We start from the raw sequence: 24,812 nt of genomic DNA, 5'->3' as shown, positions 1-24,812 counted from the left end.
CTAAATAAACATAACATGAAGCTTGCTAGTCCAGCAGCAAGCACTATCGTGAGCACCATTTGGCTTCTTGTACAAGTTCTGGTTTGGGGTGTCCACAGTTTCGGTCCAACTGTGCGCTCCAAGTAAACGTTCCATCCATGTGTGACTCCTCCAACTCTCAGGCTACAACCTGAAGTCTTAAAGGACCATTTCAAAACCGATGTCTTTGTCATGGAACCCTTTCAAATTCAAAGGATGTGCCCCCAGATCGGTCAGATTCTCACTTTGAAAAAATTAAAAGCTGACCTAGCTCAGTGTGATTCATCACTTCTTCCATGTAACAGTGCAAATCCATGTTGTTTTTTATTTTTGTTTTTTCGTGAGTCAGATTTGTCGTCGCTTCGTGCTTTCAAGTGCTTCAGAGTACCATGTGCTTGGAGGAACTGAAAAAGAAGCCCACCTGTTCTTCGGAGAGGCCCCTCAGCACTGCAGACCGCGGTGAGCCGCTGCAGCCTCCCGCTCTCCACCTGAAAGGTGAGCCCCCGGCCCTGGGTGCCGCGGAGGGCGTCAGCTCTTCTTCGTGCATGCCTTACAGCACTGCTTGCCGTAAAACTTGTGGTTGCAGACACCGTGTTGAGGAACGAGATGACACCAGCTGAAGAAATCCACACAGGCCGGATCCTCTAAAATGAGAAAACAGATTTAGCATGTTAGGAAGAGGCTCAGTCTCGTCTCTTAAGGTGAAGTCCTGCAGATCAAAGGCCTGGTATCTACCTGCCTATGCTTCTGAGTGGTTTTTCTTCTTCTCCGTTAGGACTTCGGTAGGAAGGTGGGGGAAGCAGCATTAAGACATTAAATAGGGCTATGGCCCTTAGCAAAATACAAACAGGTAGGGGGAAAGTGAATGTTAAGGAAAAAAAGTCATGTCTAACTAGAGATCATCCGATCTTCCCGAAATAGCCTGGGAGGTACCATTTTTGCACCCAAGGGGAAGTACCTAGACCAGCACGTTCATCATCACCTGAGGATCCTGTGAAAGCACTGGTTCCGATTCAGAAGGCCCATGGTGAGTGCTGGGATTCTGCGTTTCTAGCAAGCATGCAGGGGATGCTGCTGCTGGTCCGTGCAAACTACTCTGGGGAACAAGGAGCCCAGCGTATTGGGAGTTGGGACAGCTGTATGAGACCCAGCCACAACACTCTAGTTTTAAATAAATCTCATAGCCAATTTGCAACTAAATGAATTTAAGTCAACACCAGTCCTTTCTAACTTCTTTAAGTAGGACAACAGATGTGATAATCAATTGGAAGCAGGATGTTGTACATCAGGGATTCTGACCCAGAAGGGCCTCATGACACAGAGTGCACATCAAATTGTAAGTAAGATGTTCTTTATGGAAACACAATACATGGTTGAGGAGCTAGGGCCCAGCTGTTTTACTGGATTCTCGAGGATTTTTTATTTATTCAATTATTTGGTATTTTGGATCCATCTTCTATGTGAATATTCTAATTCAAAGCTGGGACGGTTTCCCCCACCTCTCTATGCAAGCCTTTAGTTGTCTTAACTTCCAACTTACCCGAAAGCACACACTGCCTATGGGCATCGAGCTACTTCAGGGCCTTCTGAGTTCCTCCTTCAGTGGCTCTCCATGGCGCCTTTGGTCAGGGCACGCTCAGCTCTGCTCCTGCTCCCCATTATAGCCTACTTTTTGATGATTCAGAGCTGCCTAAAGTTCTTTCTTCAAGCCTTGGTTCTTCTGCCTAAAATTCCCTTTTACACACACATCCCACCTCATAGTGACTCCGGTGAGCCTTAAGCCAGTTCATGTAATCCCTCTGCCCCAAACTGCCCCTTAGCTCCCAGCCACTCAGAGTAAAGGGTAGTTCTCACACTGGCTGACAAGGTTCCTGCAATCTTGGTATGCGTGGTCGCGTCTGGAGCCATCTGATGAACGGGAGGGAACCTGCAATCCCTGATAGTGAAGAGAGGAGGAGATGGTCTAGGAAAACATGGCCACTTGCTCAAAATGTGTATATTTCCCATGAGCTTTCTGCTGAGAAAGGCTGCAGGTCTGTAGAATTCCAGCACTGCCTAGAGGTCACCTGGCTTAGAGCAAATGCTTAGTGCTAGCTTTCTGGTCTTGTGCTCGCCTCGGATAAGATAGGGGGAGAGCAGAGGAGGGGAAAGCGAGGCCTGGAGCTGGGGCTAAGGCTACATAAGAAGGAGGTAAACAACAGTGTAGAGAGAGATGGGAATTGAGTAATAGTCCTGAACCTGTTTCGCCACAAATTGGACAGCACAGGGCAAAAGATCGGATAGTCTTGGAAAAGCGGTGATTAAATAAAAAGAAAACTCAGCAGATACATTATTCTTCAGCCCAGAGAAATCTGATTAGCCTGAAAAAATATTTCGTGGTGTTTGTCAGGTTACTTCAAAATAAGCTGCACTAGTAAGAAATGGTGTAGTCCAGTCAGATAACTGAATTTCCCCTTAGCACTCACTACACTGCATTTAAACTAAGACAACATTTAAGCTGTAGTCCTAGAACAATATATATTCACTGGAATTGACTGGAATTAATCTATCTTCTCAATAAAAATGCGAGCTCCGTGAGGGCCATTCCTGCTCACGCTTGCATCCTCACTGATGAGTACAGCCTCTGGCACACAGTGTGTACTTTTTCATGTGTTTGTTCAGGTAAAATTTAGTTTGGAAAAATGAACTCACAAGATTACCATTTATTTCCCCCTTTTGAAGTAAGAATTAATGACTAAAAAGCCTTATCACAGAAGTAAATGTTCCCTGCATATCACTCTGAATAGGAACTGCCCAGATTTGGGCCTCGTACACGGCCAAGGAGCACGGTTCCCATAGATTTTTGATGTGAAGGGCACCTCCTAGAGGTGTGGAATGTACAAGCTGCACAACAAAATGGGAGGGTGTTTGAAACATGCTCTGAACACTAGCAAAATTGATGGAGTGCAGGGTCCTTTTTACCTTTCTTTTCAGGAGCTGGGCAAAAGTTCGTGTTACAGGCTCGTATCCCTGGAGGCTTCTGTCGGAGCAGACAGGTTGAGGAAGGCTGGCCCTGCCGCACACAGTGGACAGACCGGGTCTGGACCCCTCCGCCACAGGTCGCCGTGCACTGCAGAAGAGGGGGAAGGGGGAGGAGTCAGAAACACTCAGCCGGATGGCACCCCTTTAGTGTCAGTGCTATCGAAGACTATCCATGCTTTATGATGTTACCAAGATGCCTGTTGATAAAATGAAATGTCCGGAGCCAGGTACATGTGCTTGCGGTCTACAGTCTCTTCTAACATGTGGGAACCATTTGGCCTGATTAGAAGGATCTTAGGCTAATGCTGTCTCACCCAAGAGTGTCTCTCTCCCTGTTAAGTGACTCATAGAGAAGAGAGCTTCCAGAAATACAGAAGCTGCCCTAAGAATGCGAAAACAAATACAGACACATCTAGGCAATTAATCACAGTATGTAAAGAATTCCAAATAATCTCTGCAGATGCAATGGTGGAGGGAATAGTTCAAAGCAAGGACAGCAAAAGAAATGCTACTCAGAGGGCTCTGGACTCATGCCCTCGGTACCCAGCCGAATTCTTAGTTAGCGTGGCGGGTATGGTGTTCCCCAGAGGTTGCTGCTATTACTGTCCAGTTAGTTTTTCTAAAAAATAAATGACTAACAACGAATGTTAACATTCTTACATTCTCATGTGCGTCTGAACACAGTAACAAAGAATTCATAACAAAAGAATAAGAAAATATTGTCGGAGAAAAAAAGAATTTAAAGCCCTTTAAATTCTTTTGTTTTGCTTTTGAAAATTCACTCTAGTATCATTTTAATTTTACTGCAGACAAGTAAAGACTTCATCTTAGACAATCATCACTAAGTAGATTGGTATTTGGGATAAAAAAAAATATGTCTGGGTGGAAAGAGGTTTGAGTTTATAATTAGTCACAAAGTCACAAATTCAAATATAGCTGTATGCTTGTTATCAAATCACCTAAACCAGGAGTTGGCAAACGTTTCCCATAAAAATGAAGATAGTAAATATTTTAGGTTCTATGGGCCATTTGTTGCATCTACTCAAATCTGCCTTTGTAGCACAAACAGGGAGGGGCCAGGGCGCAGATCTGGCATGCTGGTAATGCTTTCCTGAGCTACATAATATTATAAAAATCGATTTCCCAATCTGTTAAATGAGTAAAATGATGATGAAAATTTTAAAAAGCAATCCACAGCAATAGGTAATACATGTAGTACATAGGTAACCACATAGATATAGTGCCTAGCCAATTTAGAGATATAAAATCATGCTGATTTCCTTTTTCCACATTTTACTCCCCAGATCATCCCAAATGTACACAGCTGGCTCCAGAATAATATGGGTTAGGGGTGTCAACGCCCCATGCAGTTGAAAATCCATGTATGATTTTGACTCCCCACAAAATTTAATTACTAATAGCCAACTGTTGACCAGAAGCTTTACTGATAGCATAGTCCATTAACACACCCTTTGTGTTATATGTATAATATACTGTATTCTTATGATAAAGTCAGCTAGAGAAAAAGTGTTATGAAGAAAATTATAAGGAAGAGAAAATGCACTTACAGTAATTATTGAAAAAATCCACATGTCAGTGGACCTGCACAATTCAAACTCATGTTGTTCAAGGGCCAACTGTATACACATACATGTATACTTACAATACATATGTGTATATATATGCATGCAAATATGTGTATATAAGCACAAATACATGCACACATAGGCATACCAGTACTTGCCCCCCCATGTTTGACGGGGAGCTGGGGCAGCATCTCAAGCTACTGAGTTCTCTGAACAGCTGTGCACCACCTGTTGGTTGGAGGCTGCAAGGACCGAAACACAGCTTTGGATTCCTGAGGACATGCCGTTCTCAGACAGCATCCCATACTCCTACCAATAAGGAGCAAACCAATGTGACCAAAATTTCATCTAAGTCTTCTGAGAAAAAGTGTGGCACTAACATATGAGATGAAAAAGCTGGGAGGTCATTGGCTGAATTGCCTAACTCTGAGCTTTACTTGCCTCATCCACAAAATAAGGACAAGAATACCCACTAATAAGACCATTATAAGGATGAAGGGAGAGAATAGCAAATGCATGTATTTAGCAGAGTGTAGAGCAATGGCTTGACAAATGTTAGCTAGCTGTTTTTATAATACTATTCGGAAACAAAAGAACCAAATGAGTCACGACTGTGACTTCTAGAATGTAGATGACTCCAGCAGTGAAATTAATATCAGTAGCAAATGCAAACATGAGCACCATGTGACAAGCTGGGTACTAAATGCTTTATATTATCTTATTTACTCATGGACAAAAAAACTTGTAAGATATTATCCTCTCAATTTTTCAGATATGAAAACTGAGGCTCACAGACTCTGTAACCTTCCAGGCCACACAGGTGGTGGGCGGGCCAAACAACGTAAGCCCTTTGCTATTTACCTGTGGACAGGTCTCCAAAAGCAGCCGTTGGTGGACTTCCTTCTTTTGAATCTCACTTAAATGCAAACCTGGTAAATCTGGGTGTGCTCACCTGTTGCCATGGGGATGAATACCATCCAGCTTCCACACTGTACCCCGAATGAGCTGGACAGGCTCCTCGGTTGCAGGTTTCTTCCAAGTCCAGGTTTGGCTTCTTAAGGTTGCGGCACCTTCGCTCTGGGAAACTTATCAGCTTTCCCTGGAAGGTCTTCTCGCTGCACTTCATTTCCCTCTTCCTCACACCCAAACCACAGGTCGTGGAACACTAGGAGCCAAAAAAGGAGGCGTAAGCGTGCAGAGCTCCATGGTCAGGTCTGCTGAGGAGGCGTGTTCCAACCTGAGGACGTTCCATCCGCATGGAATTAGAGGGATCAGGTGAGGGCAGGTCGACCACACACAAGGACCTACAAATACAGCACCAAGTCCCTCATGCTACAGGTGAGAAAACCAGTGTCACATAAGTCATCAGCACCATAAAACAAAATGAGACACTGTCTGTCCCTACGGATGTGAGGGAGGCGAAGTCCAGACAAAGACGAGATGGCGGAGGATGGGATCAGGGTCTCTGTGTGGCGTTTATGTGGATGCCCAGGTCTACCTGAGCCCTAAGAAGCTGGGCGTCTGTGCCAAGGAGGCCGGGCACGCAGATGGGCGTTAGAGGCTCCAGAGTGGGAAGAACAGCCGTATTTGTTGTCCCACCTCTCTTGGCTGAGATATAACCTGATGTTGCGTTATGGCAGGAAAAGGGAGGGGGGGAGAGGGAGAGAGAGGGTGGATGGAGACTGAGGAAGTCAGTATGAGAAAACTGGTTTTTGTGCTGTTTTAAACATTATGGGATAAAGTGTAGGGCCCTGATAGAGTGAGCGAGTGAGGACCATAAACATCAAAGGGCGACCGAGCCCCCCCCCTTGCAGCAGCTCCGTGGGGAGGTGTGGGTGTTGGCTCCACTGTGCCACGAGGAAAGTGCGGCTTTGCCGGGGTGAGTCACAAGCCCCAGGGCACACCCACGGTGAACCCCAAAAGCTGCATTCGAATGGGTAGGTCTGGTTCAAGCCCTGGCATTCAGCCATTAGGGCTTAATGTCTCTTAAAGAAAAGGAGTGAGGAAAAGAGAGACGCCGCACCTGCTGCTCCAGACTTACCATTAGTCGAAGTACAAGGGCATCGATGGAAAAGGGCCAGAGCTGTTGCCATCCAAGCCCTTCCCCCGCTGAACCTCACCACCCCTCTGTCGACCTTTTCTCACTGTCCGCGTGTCTTCCTCACCAGACCGTGAGCTCCTTAAGAGCAGAGACCCTGTCTCCCCGGTTACCGGAGTCCCTCCGGGCTTGGCTCCTTTTCTCTTGTTTCCCGTCTAGGAACGCAATGGGGTTTCCCAAGCCAGAATCGAGGAGGCGTCTTCCAGTCCTGCCTGAAGGTACCAGATAGCCTTTCTGGGAGCTTTCAAAGGTATTGCCTCTCTCTGCACCTGACACACTTCCATCTTTTGTCTTAACTACTGCAGTACCCATGCAAGCGCCTTTCCTGCCTGCCTGATTTTCACCCACTCCCCTTCTCTCTGAAACGAAGACCTGCTTGTTTCACGTCTTCGTTTAACATTTTAATCGGCTCCTAACGTTTAGAGGATATACAGGGTCCGGCAGAAGTAACGCCTGCTTGAGTGTGGTTCGTAGGGTATGTGCATGTCTTGCACAAGATGGACAGCAACTTGAACATCTCACCTAAAATGTCATGTGATGTGCTTGAGTGTGATAGTGTTATGTTACAGAATCACATGCTTATGATTTAGTAATAGAAGATTCTGTAATAAAAAAAAGGGGGGGCATTATTTGTGCCGGACCCCGTTTATCTAGTCTGTTATCTGGTTTGTCCCTGGTGACGTTTGCCGCGCTGCCACGCCCCTGTTGCCCCCTCACTGAGCGTGTCTGCTGTCTGCCCCGTATCGGGGCACCCTCTGCCTGGAACAAGCTTTCCCCAGCCCCACCTCCCCCCGATTCCTGCTCGTCCTGCAGGCTCTCCCCCCCTGGAAGGTCTCTTCTGATAAGCGTTCCTCCTGAGGTCGGGCTGGGTGGCCCTCAGCTGCCCCGTGGAATGGCTGACCCCGTCACAGCACCCTGCATGCCCGAGCCATGCTTCTGTACCAAGGCTCCGTGGAATTGTGTGCCTCCGCTGCCCAGTCACGTGATGGACGCTTCATCAACAGTTGATGAAGAAGTCAGGCAGGAAGAAAGAATTTTTAGAAGGTACCTGGCATATGTGTTGAACAGAAAGGAGCTTTGAGCATCTGGATGGTGGTGGATACGCTGAGCATCAACAACCACCACCCTCCCGCACAACCCAGGAGTACATTTAAATTCATACCTCACTCCACGAAGAGGCAACCCACTGCAGCCGGGTGTTCTTCGGGCACCGTCCCAGGACACAGCCCTCCTGCGACTCCGGCCTGGGCACGGCGGCGCACAGGCGGTCGGGGAGGCCCTCCGCGGCCGCGGCGCTCCGGCACAGGACGGTCCGTTTGCGCACGCCCCGCCCGCAGGTCTTGGAGCACTGCGGGTGAGAAAAGCGCCGCTGGCACGCTCGTTTCCACTGTCAGGTTCTCAGGCATGTTCGGTTTTAGTAGTTGAAAAAGAAAATACTCTCTCAAAATATTTCCACGTGAAATTTGGGGTAAATGCCATGAACTAAGGCTCCTTTTCATGCTAAACGTCCCACACCCCATTTCCTTTATCCGCACCCTCCATATACATTTGGCTAAAGCAGCCCCTTGAATTCTCCTTTTGTAAATTGTAACTCCTAGTTGCAAAGTAACAGACCAGACTCAACACCACATACTACTTAGATTTACTGTCTGCGATCAATGAACACGTGCCCTCATTTTAAAAGTGCACCCAAGCATGCTCAAAGACCTCCTTCCCCACTCCCAGCTCCTTACTCCTCCCACAGACATGCTCCTGACATTAAAAGAACACCTTTCATAAGGTTCTATCATTAAAAGCACAAAGCACAGCCTTGTTCTGACCTCTGTTTGGGACAGGGCAGGGCACTGTTACACTTAACCAGAAATCAGTGCCCTCCACACTATCATACGCCCTGCAGGAGAGCAGGTCCCACGCGGAGCCCAGGACTTCGCAGTTCAGGCGACAAACCCCTTGAAATTGTACTGTTCCCTAAAACTGTCCAGCCACCTGTGGTTTAGCAGAGGCTGGGCAATTCCAGAGCAGAGTGCTCGCCCTCGGCACCATTTGGACCAGATCATTCTTGTACTGGGCGGCTGTCCAGTCCACTGCAGGACGGGTATCTCACCGGCAGCACCCATCCCCCCGCCCCTGTGACAATAAAAAATGTCTCCTGACATCACCCAATGCCCCTGGGGGCAAACTGGTCCCCCCATTTGAGAACCTTTGAGTCGCAAATGACAGGTAGGTCTACGCTTCTTCCAACTTTATAACTTTGTATTTTCACTGGGAATGTGTGGCAAAAGCAACCTTTAGGCCCAACCCCTCTTTGTATTTTTTAACCCCCTCCTTTCATTGAAATAAGAGTCAAATATCCTTTCTATGCTTCATCCTCTGTATCTGTTTTATCCATTTGCTCTGGAGAGTTCCGGAGCCCGTTTTCACCTGCCAGGCCTCTGACACTCAAACGCTGCCGAGCTGTGCTACCCGTCTCGCCTAAATGGCCCCCGCGTGCTAGTTTCTGGGCTTCTTAAGGTCCCCAGGTGGCAGGTTGCATAAGAATGACTACAACTGTTCATTAAAATGCCGCATCCCATGGACTCAGCGTGGTTCTCCGGAAGGTGCAGAAACAGCTGAGAGCCTTCTGGGACGCAGAGATACCACTTGTATTTTTGTCACCTTCATTTTCCATGGGGAGCAAGACCGATGACTCCTGGTTACCTGAGACCAGGGCCCGAGGGTCCACTCTGGAGGGCAGGCATGGCTGTTACAGACTTGAACTTGGGTGGGTGTGCTCACTGGGCAGAGGGAGTGCAACACGGCCGCCTCCTTTTGGAAGGGCTTCTTCTGGACACACTGGATTTTCCGGCTTTGCTGGCCCCCCGCACATGGCCGGCTGCACACGCTCCATTCGCCTGGCTTCCAGCTGTCAGGGAAAAACAGAGCTACTTCCAGTGACGCTCGGACTTGGGTGCATACCTTCCAAAGCAGTTACTGTGAAAGATTAACCACCCGATGAAAGCCTTAGGTCAATTTTAGGACCAAGAAGGGCGATTCATACTAATTCTTTTTTAATAGATTTTGGAGCTCACACTAATGTGGTTCAGCTATAGGGAGTCACATTTAGTCACCACAAAATTCTGGGGAAAAACACATTCCTGCCCTTGCTGGGGAAGGAATATGTGCCATTTGGAAAGCCGAGCAATCCATTCATTCAGCCAAATTTCTTGGGATCCTAACTTGGTGCCAGGTACTCTCCTAGGCGTCAGGGCTGGAAAAAGGAATGAGGCAACGTTCTTTCCATTAAGGAGCCTACAACACACTGAGGAGGCAGTTATGTGAACAAATAAAGACAATACTTTCTGATAATTGCCGCTATATTAATTAATATAAACTACAATAATGAGATTCATGGAAGAGCGATCAATGAGAGAGGGGTTGTGCGCACGCGTGCGTGCAGGACAGAGGGGCATTCAGAGGGGGCCCCACAGGGGAAGAGCTAAGCAGGCCACTCCCCTGCCTGCTTTTCTGGGTAGTCTTAACATTTACTGATGGGTTTGAGATGAACCCTTGTGTTCGTTATTTAAAAATGGCCAGACCACCTTTTTCACAGCAGTCTGAGACTTGGTTTATATTTGAAGGCTAATCAACTGAAACTATTAATCCTTTTCAATGACTACTTTTGATTAATTGAGATTCGATGATTTGAAGGCCTAGCATTAAAAAGATCTATCAGACATGATCACTAATACATTTGAGTCATAGAAATGTCTGAAACTCAGCTTGTTCTACCTGATATTCTAAGTATCATTTTAAGAAATAAAATGTCACAAATATGCTCTCATTATATCTTTGCATTTCTCTCACCTTTTCCTAGTCCTATAAATTTTTTCTCTGGTTTCCCCACATGCCTGATGTGTGAAATTAAAGACCTTTAGTCTAGAGAATTTAGCACATGGATTCTAGGATCTTATGTCTTCTAAAACATTGTATAATCCATACTATCTTATTTAGTTAAAGAAAGATTGTGTCAAGTAAAATAATTCCTATGTTTATATAACTATTTGATCTTATAAGAAGACATAAAGAAAATATTATGAAATCAGTACCCTCAACATTTATCTATGAAGATGGCTTTTTGTCTACTGAGTTCAAGTTTCTTTCCTTTATATGGCAAAGGTGATGATTTTGTAAAGGTAGTTGAAAACGCATAACACAAATAGACCTTTTGCATGACAGGCACAATTCTCCACCTCTGGGCCTGAGGCCCAAGCCCCACCCAGCACCCCCACCCCCCGCCATCTACTCCTCCCTCAGAGCCCAGGCTCCTACAATGTCCATTTCTCTCTCATTAATTTTTTTATATAATTTTTTTATAACATGTCTCTTATTGCATCTCAATTACTTCTTTACACATCCATCTGTGCTATTCGGTTGTAGGTGCATTGATGGCAAGAACTGTATGTTATTCATTTCCACACCTGAGTCCTCAGCTCAGGGCTGGCTTACAGTTAAGAGCACGCATGGCGTAACTGCTACATGGGACAATAAGGGAGTTAGCTCAGGGTAATTTCTTTGTCCTTCTAGCTCCAATAGTCTGGGTCTACACTTTATTTCTAGTGTCTCCCTAGGGAAGAACAGTCCCTGAGGGTCCCACTGCTCCAACAGAAAGTAATGAGATATAAGTAAGAGGGTGATGAAGAAAGAAGGCAACGAAAGATCCTGCCCTTTCGCCACTCCAGCGTGGTAGTTGTTGTGAGCGGCTCGTCTCCTTTTAAATAACCAGTGAACCTGTTGGTGCCCAGGGCACCACTTCTACAAGAAGTCATCAGGCAAGTTCTGGGAGTTGGACAGGGCCGAGGCTCACTCCATTTTCGTGGGCGTGTATGTAAATGGGGTCTCTTTCTTTGGCTGGCTGGTGCAATGGGGGTTTCAAATAAGAAAATATCACCTTGCCATTCAAGCATACAATGCCTACATGTACGTAAACACACACGCCTACTACCTGGAGGAGAAATTACTCCACAGTAATTCTATCTGGTCATCACGCCACAGAGAAGTGTATTTATTAGAACCAGATATGTCTTAGAAAAAGGGGAAAATCCTCTAAAATCACCCCAAATTTCTTTGTCTTTTTGTTTTGCTTAGGCTATCACTGGTTCCAGATTCTAAGAGAAAAACTGGGCTGACAATTGGGCACATGGGATCGGCAGATAGCTAAAGCTCCAAACAATTATGACAAATACACTATGTATAAGAAAATATATACGTGTATGTATAAAAAGATTGTGTAATAGCATCGCTTTACCACAAAGCAAACACTACTTATTAAGGTGGCCTGAAACATTAGTGAACAAACATTGCTTTAAAAGAAACTCTGTCAATTCTATATAAATACATTTGGCAGAAGATAAATCACATGAGAAAAGCCTCCATTTGGCTGGGAAGATTACTTAAAATTATTGTTCAAACAATAGTGTGGCTAAAACCCATCCAAAAACAAACCCACGCAGCTCCCCATTGGTTACCACCGTCGGAGTAGAGCACCGCTTGGCCTCTTACCCCTTTCTTTTTATTTTGTGTCTTGCTACTGTGTAATTTGTGTTTGGGGTTTCATGGTCTGCATAGTATTATGATTTTTAAATTCTTAGACAACTATATAAAAGTTAAGCACACGACCACATGTAAATTTAACTAATATAGGAATCCGTGTTATTGAAATATCTATTTGATTTAGTGCAGAGAGGAGTTGCTATGTAAAGATTAAAAAATAAAAAACACCTTTATATCCCAAGGTTAGGTTTGCATAGCCAGAGTTAAATGAACGTCTAAAGCAAATCTGTGTTTTTCAAGTTATATACTTTAACCTCAACTACGTTCTTTCTTCTGTTACTTTTTTAGACATTCTGTCTATCTTAACATCACTTTTGACCAGAAGCATTGACATACGGGCTTTAATGATCTCATACCAACAATAAAGGCATATAAAGTACAAATATAACCAGAAATACATTTCCAGATGACTTACTAGGCAGGGCAGGAGAAAGCATTGCATACTTTGGGTTCAGTTGCTGGCTTGGTTCTTGCATTGCAGAATGAGGAATTGACTTGAGTATTTTGATCTCGTAAGCAAATGGCCTTTACACTTATGTAACCTAATAAGACATCAAAAGTTACAAACTAAAAATTACAGATAACCAATTCAATTTAGTTTGCAAATTTACCTTCTGATTTACCAGGGTTCTGGTATTTTATTTATGATAGGGAACCTAATTATTGTGTGAGAAGGCCTTTTGATAAAATCTGCAACTAATTTGATCCTATCCCCCCCAAGATAATAGTTTTCATATCTTAATAATTTTAACATGTAGCATCTTCCTTTTCAAGATTGCTGTGGTTCTAGGACTACAACACATACATAAAACCTTTTGAAAAGAAGGCAGTTGAAAGGGAAACATTCCACCAACTTTAACTCACATTGTACACATCCAGTAGAAAATATTCTTCAAAGAAAAACCATCAGTGAATTATGGAAACTGAGATTCCGCTTTTCCACGAAGCATGTTCTACTTCCTTAGGAGTATGATGCATGTATAAACAAAAAGTGGCGCTCACTGAATGTGTGTGTATTCATACCAGTCAGCTAGGACTCTGGTTTTCTGTCTGTTCTAGTGGCATCGTAGGCCTTGCTGGCAATGTTCACTTCAGTATTTGTCATCAGAAACATGAATTTTGTGAATACCTGTCACCTCCCCAAATAGGAATTCTGCCTCCTCTTTGAACTATTTATATTTACACGGTGCTTTTCCTTAAAATCAATTTGAGAAGCAATGAAAAGTCACTGGGCTACTACGATTAGGCGGAAGTGGATTAGCCTGCAGGAGGCACCTTAACAAGACCACATTGGGATTCCCTAATGTTAATTAAGAGTTTACTTCCTGAGGACTTATTCACTTTCATGCTTCTTCTCACATGCCTGGGACACAACAGGACCTGTGGGTTGCTAAATCAAGGCAAGAGGAAATCCCACAGTGCACCTCTCCAGCATCCTTCCTCTTAACTGGAGTCATTCCCTGTAAGTGGAAAATGAACCAAATCTCTCTCCTTTCCAAGGATCTGTGCTTTCTCTGCAATACCAGGAAGTGATAGCAAAGATCTTAAAGAATACTTGATATGTGAAAAACAGCTCATACTCCAAAACTAAGTAAAAAATGTGGAAAGATATGTCTATAGCAACAATTTTCAACCAGTGTGCTGCAAAAACTTTTTAGAACATGCAATATTAGACTATCTAGTCAGGGCTACTGACCTCTTTTCCCTTAGACTGTCAAATAAAAAGATAGCCAACACAACAACAGCTGTCTGGTGTGAATGAATCAAAATCATTCCTATGTTTTTGTCAGAATGGCAAAAAATGTATTTTTTGGTGTGCCACCGAATTTTAGTAATTAGTTTACGTGTGTCAGGAGAAGGCAAAGGTTGAAAATCACTGGTCTATGGCATGGTTCCTATTCTGTAAAAATAACAAACAAAACGATGCCTATGGCACGTGTCCGAGGAGGTCAAACACACATGTTTTACGTTTGCATAATAAAAAGAATAGAATGATATAGACCAAAGTATGTAACATTGACTGTTGATGATTAAGGGGTTATGGGAGATTCTTCTTCTTTTAGCATATTGCCTTTAAAATTTTTATTATTAAAATCATGTTAAAATTATTTAATATTTCTTAAAAAGAAGTATTTCTTCATATTTTGTTAATTACCATGAATGCCTGAAGAACAGGCCTTACAGACGTAAGAATTTCTTCACTTTCTATATCCCTGCTCTGTCTCTGGTTCTGAGATGCCCCGCTCTGCAAGTGGGATGGAGGGAGTTAGGAGACCCATTGTCACCAGGCGCTCTGGACATGAGGGAATGAGTGACCCCACCTTCATGCTTCGCTTTCCCGGGCCTCTTTATGCACTCTCGTTCCTTTTCCCAAGTGTGACAAAAACTGACTAACAAGCAAATACGTGGTGTTTTTGGATTTCGATTAAATGCCAGCCTCTGCTTGCTGAGAGGATAGCTGTTGCTTCTTTCCTTACAAGGGCTATTTCTCGGACTAAACCCGTTTCCCTTCTGAAGACTGCTGACCTCACCCCAGAGGGGGCGGAAGGACGCTGTACCCACATTTGAGGGCCGTCTGATGTCTGCCTTGCCTGTGTTCTCCCTTGTCACGACCCTGCCTCCTGCAAGTCCCAGTGGGCGGTTTACAACAGCAGAAAAGTCGTGATAGGGAGAAACTAAACTGTGGGCTGAAAAATTTTTAAAATATACAAATAAATATGTAGATATTCTTATACTTATAAATAAATAGACTTTACACAGGGCTCTGGTGGAAGTAATGCCCCTTTATTACCAAATCTTTTATTACTAAATCATAAGCATGTAATTCTGCAACATAACAGTATCACACTCAAGCACACCCTATGACATTTTAGGTGAAATGGTTAAATTAAAACTATAAATTATTATACCCATATTATTACCCTACCAACCACACTCAAGCAGGCCGTCCTTCTGCCAGAATATTGCCCCCAGAAGGTTCTGCTGTATAACTTTTGAGCGCTGGTTGTGGCTGACTTGAGTTCTGTGAGAATCGTTTCCTTTCTATGTAGGAAAATCCTTAAGCAGTACAGTAACATTTTGCTTTTTAGAGTGATGGTTCCCCTAAAAGACAGTTCTTTTGCTGCTTGTTCAAACCATACAATTTAAAGAGGCCTGAAGTGAGAGAACCTGCTTTAAGAAGAGACTTGGAGGTTGGAATAAAGAAATGAGCTCACCACCGCCACAGGAGACGGAGCAGTCGGACCGCATGGTGCTCCAGGCGTGGCTATGTCTCTTCGGGGCTGGCTGAGTCCCATTCACGGCCTTGGGCAGGGTGTACTTCCAGGCTATCCCTGGGTTTTTGCCTTGCATCAGAACCTGCACAGCGCAAGACACAAATCAGAGATCAAGGTACAGGTCAGACCCTGGAATTCCAGAGAGCTCACTGAACATTTTAAAGACATTTGTATGACATTTTGACCTTCAGGTTGGTTCACACCATTGTTCCCAAGCATGTTGACCTAAAGTTTTCCCATGATACTTGAAAATGTATACTGCCATATCATCAAGACTGTGATTACAATAAATGCTACACAGGGAAACATGACTTGACATTTGCCAGAAGCCCACAACCCTCAATGCTAGGTATAGTTTTAATAAAAAATAATTGCATGAATAAGCCAAAAAATTTTGTTATATTATACTGAAAGAAAGAAGGTTACAATATGAGGTCTTAACAAAAGAGAATGTGTCCGTTAACTGTGTACCAGGATGAGCCACAGATTAAGACAAAAAGAAATATGATCGGAAGTAGGGGTTGGTTACATATATATGTCTTAAAAAGGCAAGGACTTAGGATAACTCTGATCCTATAAAATTTGGCTACTAAAAGAAGAACAATCATTTACTGGCACATTCTAGGCACCAGGCATCCTGAAGAATTTTTTCTATGCATTATCTCAAAACATTTCTCACACTACTTTATAATGTAGCTGCCTATATTTTCATGGGTGGGGGGAAACCTGAGAAGACCTTGTACAAGATCACACAGGTGACTAGTGAATGACCTTAAAACAGAACAACTTAGGACCTCCAGCAAACTGTGTGTTACTACTGCAATACATCTCCTTGGTTTTGGTGTGGAAAAACATTATTTGTCTCCCTTCCCGATTCTCTCTTTTCTTAACTACTCCTCTCTTCTCTTCTTTCAAGCTCAATGCATGAATATAAATAGCCGCTTGTCTCGGCCCCAGAGTTGTATGGAAAATTCTTTACCACCAGAACTGGGCGTTCATGCTCAAGAAGCAAAGCAGATTTCCAGTTAAAAATAGAAGCCTCTGGCTCTATATCTGTCTGGTGGGATCCACCTCGATTAAAATTGGGTGAGTGGCGGCTGTCCAAGGACCTCTGTTATACCAGAGCACCCACTCCTGAAGATGCTACAAAATGGTTTCCACTTCGCTGTCAGCTTAAATGTATCCAGGAATACAACGGCTTACTTGAAAGACCCCATGGTGTAGACATCATTTGTTGCACAACAAATTTTGGTGCCTCCCAGGAACAACAAAAACGTCAATAGATGGGTCTTTGTTTCCCTACTCATATTCAACACAAAAAATAAAAAACCAAAACCAAAACAGGTAGTGCCATTAAAATAGACAAATGACAAACGCTCACCAACAAAAACCTTCTTAAAGTCACGGTCCTAGGGGTTGTTTCGTTCTGAGGATCTATTCAGTGTTTGCTTTTCTTATTTTTGCAGCTAAATCATACAGCTGTTCTTAGAACCATGTGTTTAATTATGCTATAACATTTCATCCATTTTGACTAAATAGTATTCTTGAGATTTTTGCAGTGTTTCTGTAAATGTCTTTGTGTGCTATTAAGTAATCAGACACTTTAGAGTTTTTTCCTAAGATCAAACTAGAATTTTGAGGGAAGTTTTACATTCAGCAGATAATCTTGATGCTCACTGGTTTCTCAATTCAATTTCTTCTTCAATTAAAGCAGTATCTCAAATGCAACACTTTGGGTTGCTATTTTCTTTATGCGATAGGAATGCAGAGATCTTGTAAAGAAGACACCGCTGTGCACACCCATACCTGTAGTTAAACACGAATGAACGGCAAAGAGTTGTGGTGAGCCAAGGCGGGTGAGGCAGGGTGATATTACAATACAGAGGCGTTCCGTCACACAGGCACGTGTAAGGAAGGCTTACCCAAGTGCAAGTGTGATTAGGAAATCCACTCACTTCCTAGGAAATCCATCTCCTCTTCCTAGGCCACCCATTTTCCCCATTCAACCCAGATCCTGACATCTACTGCCATAGGGGAAAGTGATCCCTAATGGAGATGCAAAGAAAATTAAACATTAGTTCTTGCTTTGGGGATTTTAAGGACTTATATTCTGGTGATTTAACAGTGGTTTAATACATCTTCAAAGGGCATTTAAAATATATTCTACTTTCATCTTTTAGACAGATTGTAGAACTTAAGCCATACATGGCATGTGGTTTCACTGTAAAACATTTTTAAATGTTGCTGTGAACAGCAGGATGCGTTTAAGAAAAATAATTGGACTGTGAAGATCAAAGTGTCATCACTATTGAACAAACAAAACCAACAAGATGTCAAGTTTCCCCAGGTATCCAGTAAAGCCAACCATAAGAAATTATCACAATTATCTCACTACTAACAAGAGAACTTAGACATTCTCCCCCTGCCAAACCTGTGTCTGCACCAACGCCCTGTCCTGACCCCGGGGTCAGTCCAGGTTGTCCCCACACTGCGGGCTCCCTCTTCCCTCACCTGCTGGAGGACGTCACTAGTACAGTTGCCCCTCTTCCTTGAGCCTTACTTAAATTTCCCTATCAATTGGATCATTCCCGTCATGTATCCAAATATGCTATTATATTTCTCATCTTAAGAAACAAATTATCTCCATCTATCCCTCCAGCTCTTGTTCCATTTTTTTCCTTTCATTGGAAAAATTCCTCCAAGAGTTGCCTTTACTATCTGTCTCCATATCTTTCCTCATTGGCCCATGATGCTTCTCTGTCAGATGCCCCTCCACACCACATTGCTGAAACCGCTCCCTCAAGAACTCCTGCTGATGTCCAATAGTTGATAGGCCTCGTCTTACTCAACCAATCACCAGCATTGGACATAGTCCATTGCTTCCTCCTATTTTTTTTTTTTTTTTTTTTGCCACCAGAAGCCCATTTTCTCAGTTCTTTCCCTGACTCACTGACCTTCATTTCTAGTCTCATTTTGCTAAATCCCTCTTATCTCCTAGCTATTAAATATCAAAGTGATCTCCAACCCCTTGACTGCTTCTTATTGACTCACCTCTCTAGGTGATTGCGCCTAGTCCTGTGGTTTCAAATACAATCTACATGTTGACCACTCCCAAATCCATAACACTGTACCAGCGCTTTCCAATAGAACTTTCTGCATGATGATAATATACTATAATCCTGCGTTGCTCCACATGGTAGCCACAAGCCACATGTGGTTATTGAGCGCTAGTATACTAGTGTGATTGGAGAACAAAACTTTACATTTTAATTCCTTAAAATGGAAACTTAACCATGTGTGGATAGTGGCTACCATACTGAACAATGCAGCTAGAGATGAAACCTGTTTTCTGACTTCCATATTCACATAGTCAACTGCCGACTTGGCATCTATACTTGAATGTTTGAGCGGTGTATCAGTGTCCTGCACTGAACTCTTGATTTCCTTCCCAGTCTCTTAAAATGGCAACCCAATCCCTCTCGTTGTTCAGGTCAAAATTAAAAGTCAGAGCCACCTAGATCGCCTCTCATTTTCTCATACTCCACAGCCAATTGATCAGGAAATGGTGTTCTCTTTCTTTCTAACATATCTCACATTAGGCCACATGTCCCTTTGCTTGTGGTGGTGACGGCGGCCCTGGTCTGAGCCCCCATCACCCCTTCTGACGTCCGTGGTCATGGTACCCTCTGCACGAGGTGAGGCCTGCTCTCCAGTGGGGGCAGCGAGGCTGGTCTGCACCACAACACCACAGTGACAGCGACTTAAGAGGTTAAAGAGAAAATACCATAAACCTGCAAAGAAAAATCAAATGCTGCTGTGATACTGGGGGAGGGACCACATGCCTGAAGAAGGTTGGGGGCTGTCATTTAATTTTGGTGAATGATTTCAGCAAAAAAGCCACAAAACAACAAAAGAGAATTTAAATCTTCTTCGAGAATTTCTATTTCCCTCAAAAGGACAAATTTTTACATTGCAATTCCCATATGCCTTCCCTCATCGCTTAAAGATCCCCTGAAAAATAAAATTAGTGAGCAAAAATTAACAACAGTAGCAAACAATATTTAATAGCAAGAAGGCAACTAATCCATTTTGTGTTATCAAGGTAATAATGAGTTTACACGCCCAGCCAAAGCAAGAAGAGAAATAACTTACACAACTTACTGTACTTGTTCACAGGATTATGCAACTTTAAATTACCACCTCGTAAAACACACAGAGCTGGATATCATTGTATTACTGGTATAGTTTTATAGCCAATGGCATAACGGGTACATTGTTTATAGTCTGTTTGCTGAACACATTAATGCGTTGAATGAATGTGTAAATGAATAAAAGTCTCTCAACTTTAAAAAAACCCAGTGACAGGGCCTGACTGTCATGTTTGCGCCGCTGTAGATTCACAGCCAGGGTTGGATGCGGGGTCGCGGGCGCTAAAAGACAAGATTTGTACGAACTAGCAGAAGGCTGACTTACGGATTTATTTTAGCAAGCCCTCCTAAAAGCCTTTTAAAGATATAATTATTTAAACAAATAGATGCCAAGGCCCAATATATAAAAGATGAACACTTGCCAATTGTACCAGTGTTTGCTTCTTGATGATAATTAAGGTATATATCTCTGGCTTTTTCTTTACCTCGTATTGAGAAAAGTGACAAGAACAGAATACACAGCAGTAATCTTACCTCTTACTTTTTCCTAATTTTACTATTTCCTTTGGAAATAGACTGTCCATCCGGCTAATAGAATAGAGATTCTCAAAAGGACTGGACTTCAACAAAAAAATCAGTCCTACAGTCAGGAGTGGCTACATAATTTCTGGGCCCGGGGCAAAAATGAAAATGCAAGGCTCTTGTTTAAAAAAAATTATGAAGAATTTGAAGTTGGCGGCTCTTGCTGGGTTGTTCAGTTGGTTAGAGTGCTGTCCCAATACACCAAGGTTGCAGGTTTGGTCTCCAGTCAGGGCACATACAAGAGTCACCCAGTGCATGCGTAATAAATGAGTTGAACAACAAACTGATGTTTTTTTCTCTCTCTAAAATCAATAAATAAAAATCAAAGGAAAAAAGAATTTCAAGTTGATGACAGCAAAGCTTTAAACCAAACACAGGGCCCCTCTGAGCATGAGGTCCTGCGCCAACCTTTGCAGGTTCCACACCCGCGACACCAGCTCTGTCCAAACTTACGGTGGAGGTTTTCTTATCTGCAGTCGTTTTAAGACACCATTTAAAAGTTTCCACATTCCAAATGGCCCTGTGATCTAATGACGCCTTCGTCTCCTCTTCCTAGATGAAGCCTGTAGCCCCTAATGTCCCTCAGAATGACCACGACCTTCCCCTTGCCCACAGACAATCGGCCCCACCAGAATCGGGGAAGCAGGGCGGCTTGGGACGATGTGTGGTAACCACACGGCTGAGATTCTAACTGCCTCTGTAATGCTGAGGAGCACATCTGGGACAATACATCATTTGAAAATAATTCCCATCACTCACATCTATTTTAAAACATTTTCAGTGACCTTGTCAGGACCAGTCAATAACTTTTCTCAGCGCTAGCGGAGAAGACAAACGCCCCGCAGGTCGGGAGAATGCCGCACGGCCCCCTCCCCGGGCTGCGCCGCTGCGCAACATCGCGCCAGCGCAGATCCCGAGCCACCCCACTCAGCACGGCAGTCTGCACGGCCGCGCTGTTCAATGCACACATTGGAGGCCGCCAGCGATTCAGTCTACTTAACTGGTCTTAGTCCAGAGAATTTTCCAGCCAACTGGCATTGGGTCTCTAATTTACAGCTGGCAAGCAACCTCCCTAAATGCTTCCAGGTCCTCAGTAGAACTGTTTAATGTCTACCTTTAACACACGAACCACCTGACTTCAGACACAACACTCAGCAGCTTTGACCACAGGGTGCAGAGTTATAAAATTTACAGCTTCTTAAGTTGGAAAACCACAGACGGGGAGCTGGACTCTACCAACGGCCTTCTGAAGGACGGGGGTGCAGCTTCTGCTTTGGGCACACAGAGTTTCAACAAAGGATATATTGAGGAATCTTGGGTAAACAGCCTTCCTTCTTTTACTCTCATGTTTACTTTTTAGTGTTAAAGCTATAAATGACTTCAACTGGCTTTGTATTTGTTTCATTATATAGGCCCTGTTTTCTTTTTTCTTTTTTTTTTTAAGAGATTATCCTAATTCTCCCATGGAAATCAAGGAGTTATGGACAGGCTGGAAAGACTGGCTTTTTTAAAAATGCATGTCAGAAAGCTTGTTTCTTTTCTGCAGCATTTGATGGCTTACAAAATACTAATAGCAGAACTTACTGTATGCCAGGCAAAGTACTGCACGTGCATTATCTCATTTAAAGCTGATAGCATTATGAAGAAGGTACAGTGCTATTTATATTCCAATATTATAAATGAATAAACCAATACACAGGATCGCAAAGCTGGTAAACAGAAGCATGGGACCCAAGTCTCTAATATTGTCTGACTCCAAAACTCAACATCTGAACTCTTGTAACATTGCCTCCCCAGCTATGCAACACAATGCCTAGGATCCTAACTTAAAATTCTCAAAACTGGATCAACTGTTGAAGAGATTTTATCGCTAGGATTCAAGAGCATGCTACATACCATTTACTGAGTTCAAACACTGAACGTTTGATTTCTTGAACATGCTAATATCTGATTTAAGCATCCATGATTTTTAATCTTCTAAATCCATGTCCCCTGTGTTTATTTAGATGTGTTATTTAACCATTGTTTTAACAACTGAAACACAATATGCTTTATAGAACGGCCCTCCCTGATAAGTCACAAACTATACCAAATGTGGGTGAAGCTCCAGAAGGGGATACTTCTGTGGCATGGGTGCATGTTTGTATATGTTCCTGTGATTTTTGGAAACCCTCATGATATGAAGAGAGAGCCAGTTGTCTTTGCCTTCTTGTTTGCTGCAGAGTTTGAAGAACATGACCGGGTAGCATCATCACTATTATGTGTGAGTGAGTTGGATCTGACACAAGACAGCAACATGGAGACACTGATGGGGCCTTGCAAACGCATCTGTTAGGCAGCTTCAAAGGTGCAGTTGACACATTGAACCCTGACTACAGTTCTAATTCAACTCATCAACATTCCTCCGAGTTCAATGAAGAGAAATAGCGTCCTCCCACCCGTCACAGAAGTATTTGCCGTGAATTTACTGAGGCCTAGGCTTTTAATAGCAAATGGCACTTTCTAGATAAATGACATGGCATCGCCAAAGCACCTCTGAATTGTCCCCCGGAGTCTGGGTTTTAGCTCATCTGCTCTGAATTAACCCTCCCTTTTGTCTTTGCCTCTCCTGTGTCTTGTGTCTTCACTCAGTCCACGCTGCCTGGCTAACCTCCTTCCCTTTACACTGAGTTTATCCCGAAGCTCGACTTCACTCATTTCAGCTCCCTCCCCTGGGGGCACTGGGACGGCAGGGTCACAGGGAAGGAGCTAAGTGAGAAGGCGATGCTCTGTCGGTGGGGCTCACAAACCGTCATCTCGCTGATCTATGTGCCCATCCACCTGGTCCCTTGCCACTCCATCAACTCCTTTTGCCAAAGAGTGGAGGAAGTTGTTTATTACAGTAATTTTCTTTAGATGTCTTTTTTCTGCCTTGAAATGGGCCTGTGGTTCACCTATTTCTCACGTGCTGTCATTACAAAGGCTGCGGTCTTTTTCAGCTTTGGGATTCCCCCTCGGTACACTATTAATTGGGAAGGGGGTTTCAAAGAGTTAAACACCCCTTGGGCCACTTAAAAGAGAGGGGGGAAAAGTCCTTAACGTAAAGGAGAGCTTTTATTTTTAAGACTTAAAAAAAAAAAAGGGATGCTGTAAAAACACGGGTGATCGAATTTCAGTCTCAGAATAGCAACCTGTGTTATCGTGTTATTCCGAACCAGCGCGCGTCACACAGAGATGGAGTTACTTCATAATGGAACACTCATGATGAATTTCCTCACTGGCGCTCCGACTGCGTGATGGTTTGCGAGAGAGAAAGAGAGACAGACAGAGAGGGAAACAGATAGAGGGAGGATGATGGAGAGAGAGAGGACGTGGAAGGAAGAAAAAATGTGGGAGAGGAAGAACGGGCTGGGAGGAGACAGGCAGGGTTGTGGAGCGGAGAGAAAGGGCACCAGCTGGCAAGGCAGCTCATCCTGTATCATCTCTAAGCGGACACCCTAGCTGATCAAGGAAAAAAAAGCGAACGTTAGTGTTTTTAATTATCATTAAGACCCCCTAAAGTTACATATTCAACACCCTTTTGCACAGTGCTTCAACAAAAAAAGAGTCAGTGACCTCACATGGCCTGTATCTAATCTTGAAGTGGAAACAATCAAGTCTTCAGCCACACTCAAAAGCCCAGCACAAATATGTAGACCTCAGATTAAATCATTATTTCTCAATAAGGCATGGGTAAATTTCAACTCTGATCTTCAATTTTTACATTTCTGCCACTTCAAAATGTAATTCCTTACATGACACACACTAAATGTGAGGTGTAGAAGTAACATAGATATAGTTTTCTTTGGTCTTCCCAAACCCAATAAAATAAACAACGCAGTGGTGTACACATGATATCCTAAAGAATACTGAAATATAAGCTGACTGAAATCTTTCAGACAACTGACAAGTATACTAGTTCAATGACAAATTCCTTAGACTTTCTTCCAGGCTTATGTTGTATGGAATGAATTGAATAAAAGAAATATGCTTAAATTACCTAGTTTATAATAACTGTATCTGCGGTGACCTCAGAACGTGTGGGATTGCCAGATCAATATGGACTTGTTTTGGTATGGGGTTGTGCGTGTGCATGTGTAGTTTTTCCCGAGACAGTGCAGAAATGTAATACAGGGTCATGAAAATTAGCTGTTTTTCTCCAGCTCATTTACATATATATGTTTTTCAAAATGAGAAGTTGATTGATGGATTAAATAATGCCTAAAATGTTAAGATCGAAGACAATCATATAAATCCCTGATTATCCTTATGAATTTCCCTTGGCCACCGATATTTAATTTGACATGCACCTCTTGCAAATGTTGAAGCGTGTAGAGCCAAGGTTTTGAGGACAATGAATGCTTGTAAGGGAGATTGCATTTTAAAATCAGGCGGGCGCATGACTCAGTGATAAAAAGGAAAGGTCTGTTTTCCATTTAAACTGAGCTTCCCTATGAAGACATTCTGTAAAGCTTTG

At 43.4% G+C, this 24,812-nt stretch overlaps 1 protein-coding gene across 1 annotated transcript in view; it reads right to left on the bottom strand.

The window, feature by feature from the left end:
* Window positions 1-162: 162 nt before the first annotated feature.
* ADAMTS18 (ADAM metallopeptidase with thrombospondin type 1 motif 18) overlaps window positions 163-24,812 on the bottom strand; it is a 125,345-nt gene continuing 100,695 nt past the window's right edge. The window contains exons 17-23 of the mRNA XM_054579012.1: window positions 15,528-15,669; window positions 12,728-12,854; window positions 9,421-9,625; window positions 7,886-8,071; window positions 5,578-5,790; window positions 2,980-3,127; window positions 163-662 (exon numbers count right to left, since the gene is read on the bottom strand). Coding sequence (XP_054434987.1) covers window positions 547-662; window positions 2,980-3,127; window positions 5,578-5,790; window positions 7,886-8,071; window positions 9,421-9,625; window positions 12,728-12,854; window positions 15,528-15,669 — 1,137 coding nt within the window. The 3' untranslated portion in view covers window positions 163-546. The remainder of the gene's footprint in view (window positions 663-2,979; window positions 3,128-5,577; window positions 5,791-7,885; window positions 8,072-9,420; window positions 9,626-12,727; window positions 12,855-15,527; window positions 15,670-24,812) is intronic.

Source organism: Pteronotus mesoamericanus, unplaced genomic scaffold (assembly GCF_021234165.1).
Source record: "Pteronotus mesoamericanus isolate MK-2021 breed Mesoamerican mustached bat unplaced genomic scaffold, CSHL_Meso_final contig_52, whole genome shotgun sequence".
Taxonomy (NCBI): Eukaryota; Metazoa; Chordata; class Mammalia; order Chiroptera; family Mormoopidae; genus Pteronotus; species Pteronotus mesoamericanus.
This window is presented reverse-complemented; position numbering and strand designations above follow the sequence as displayed.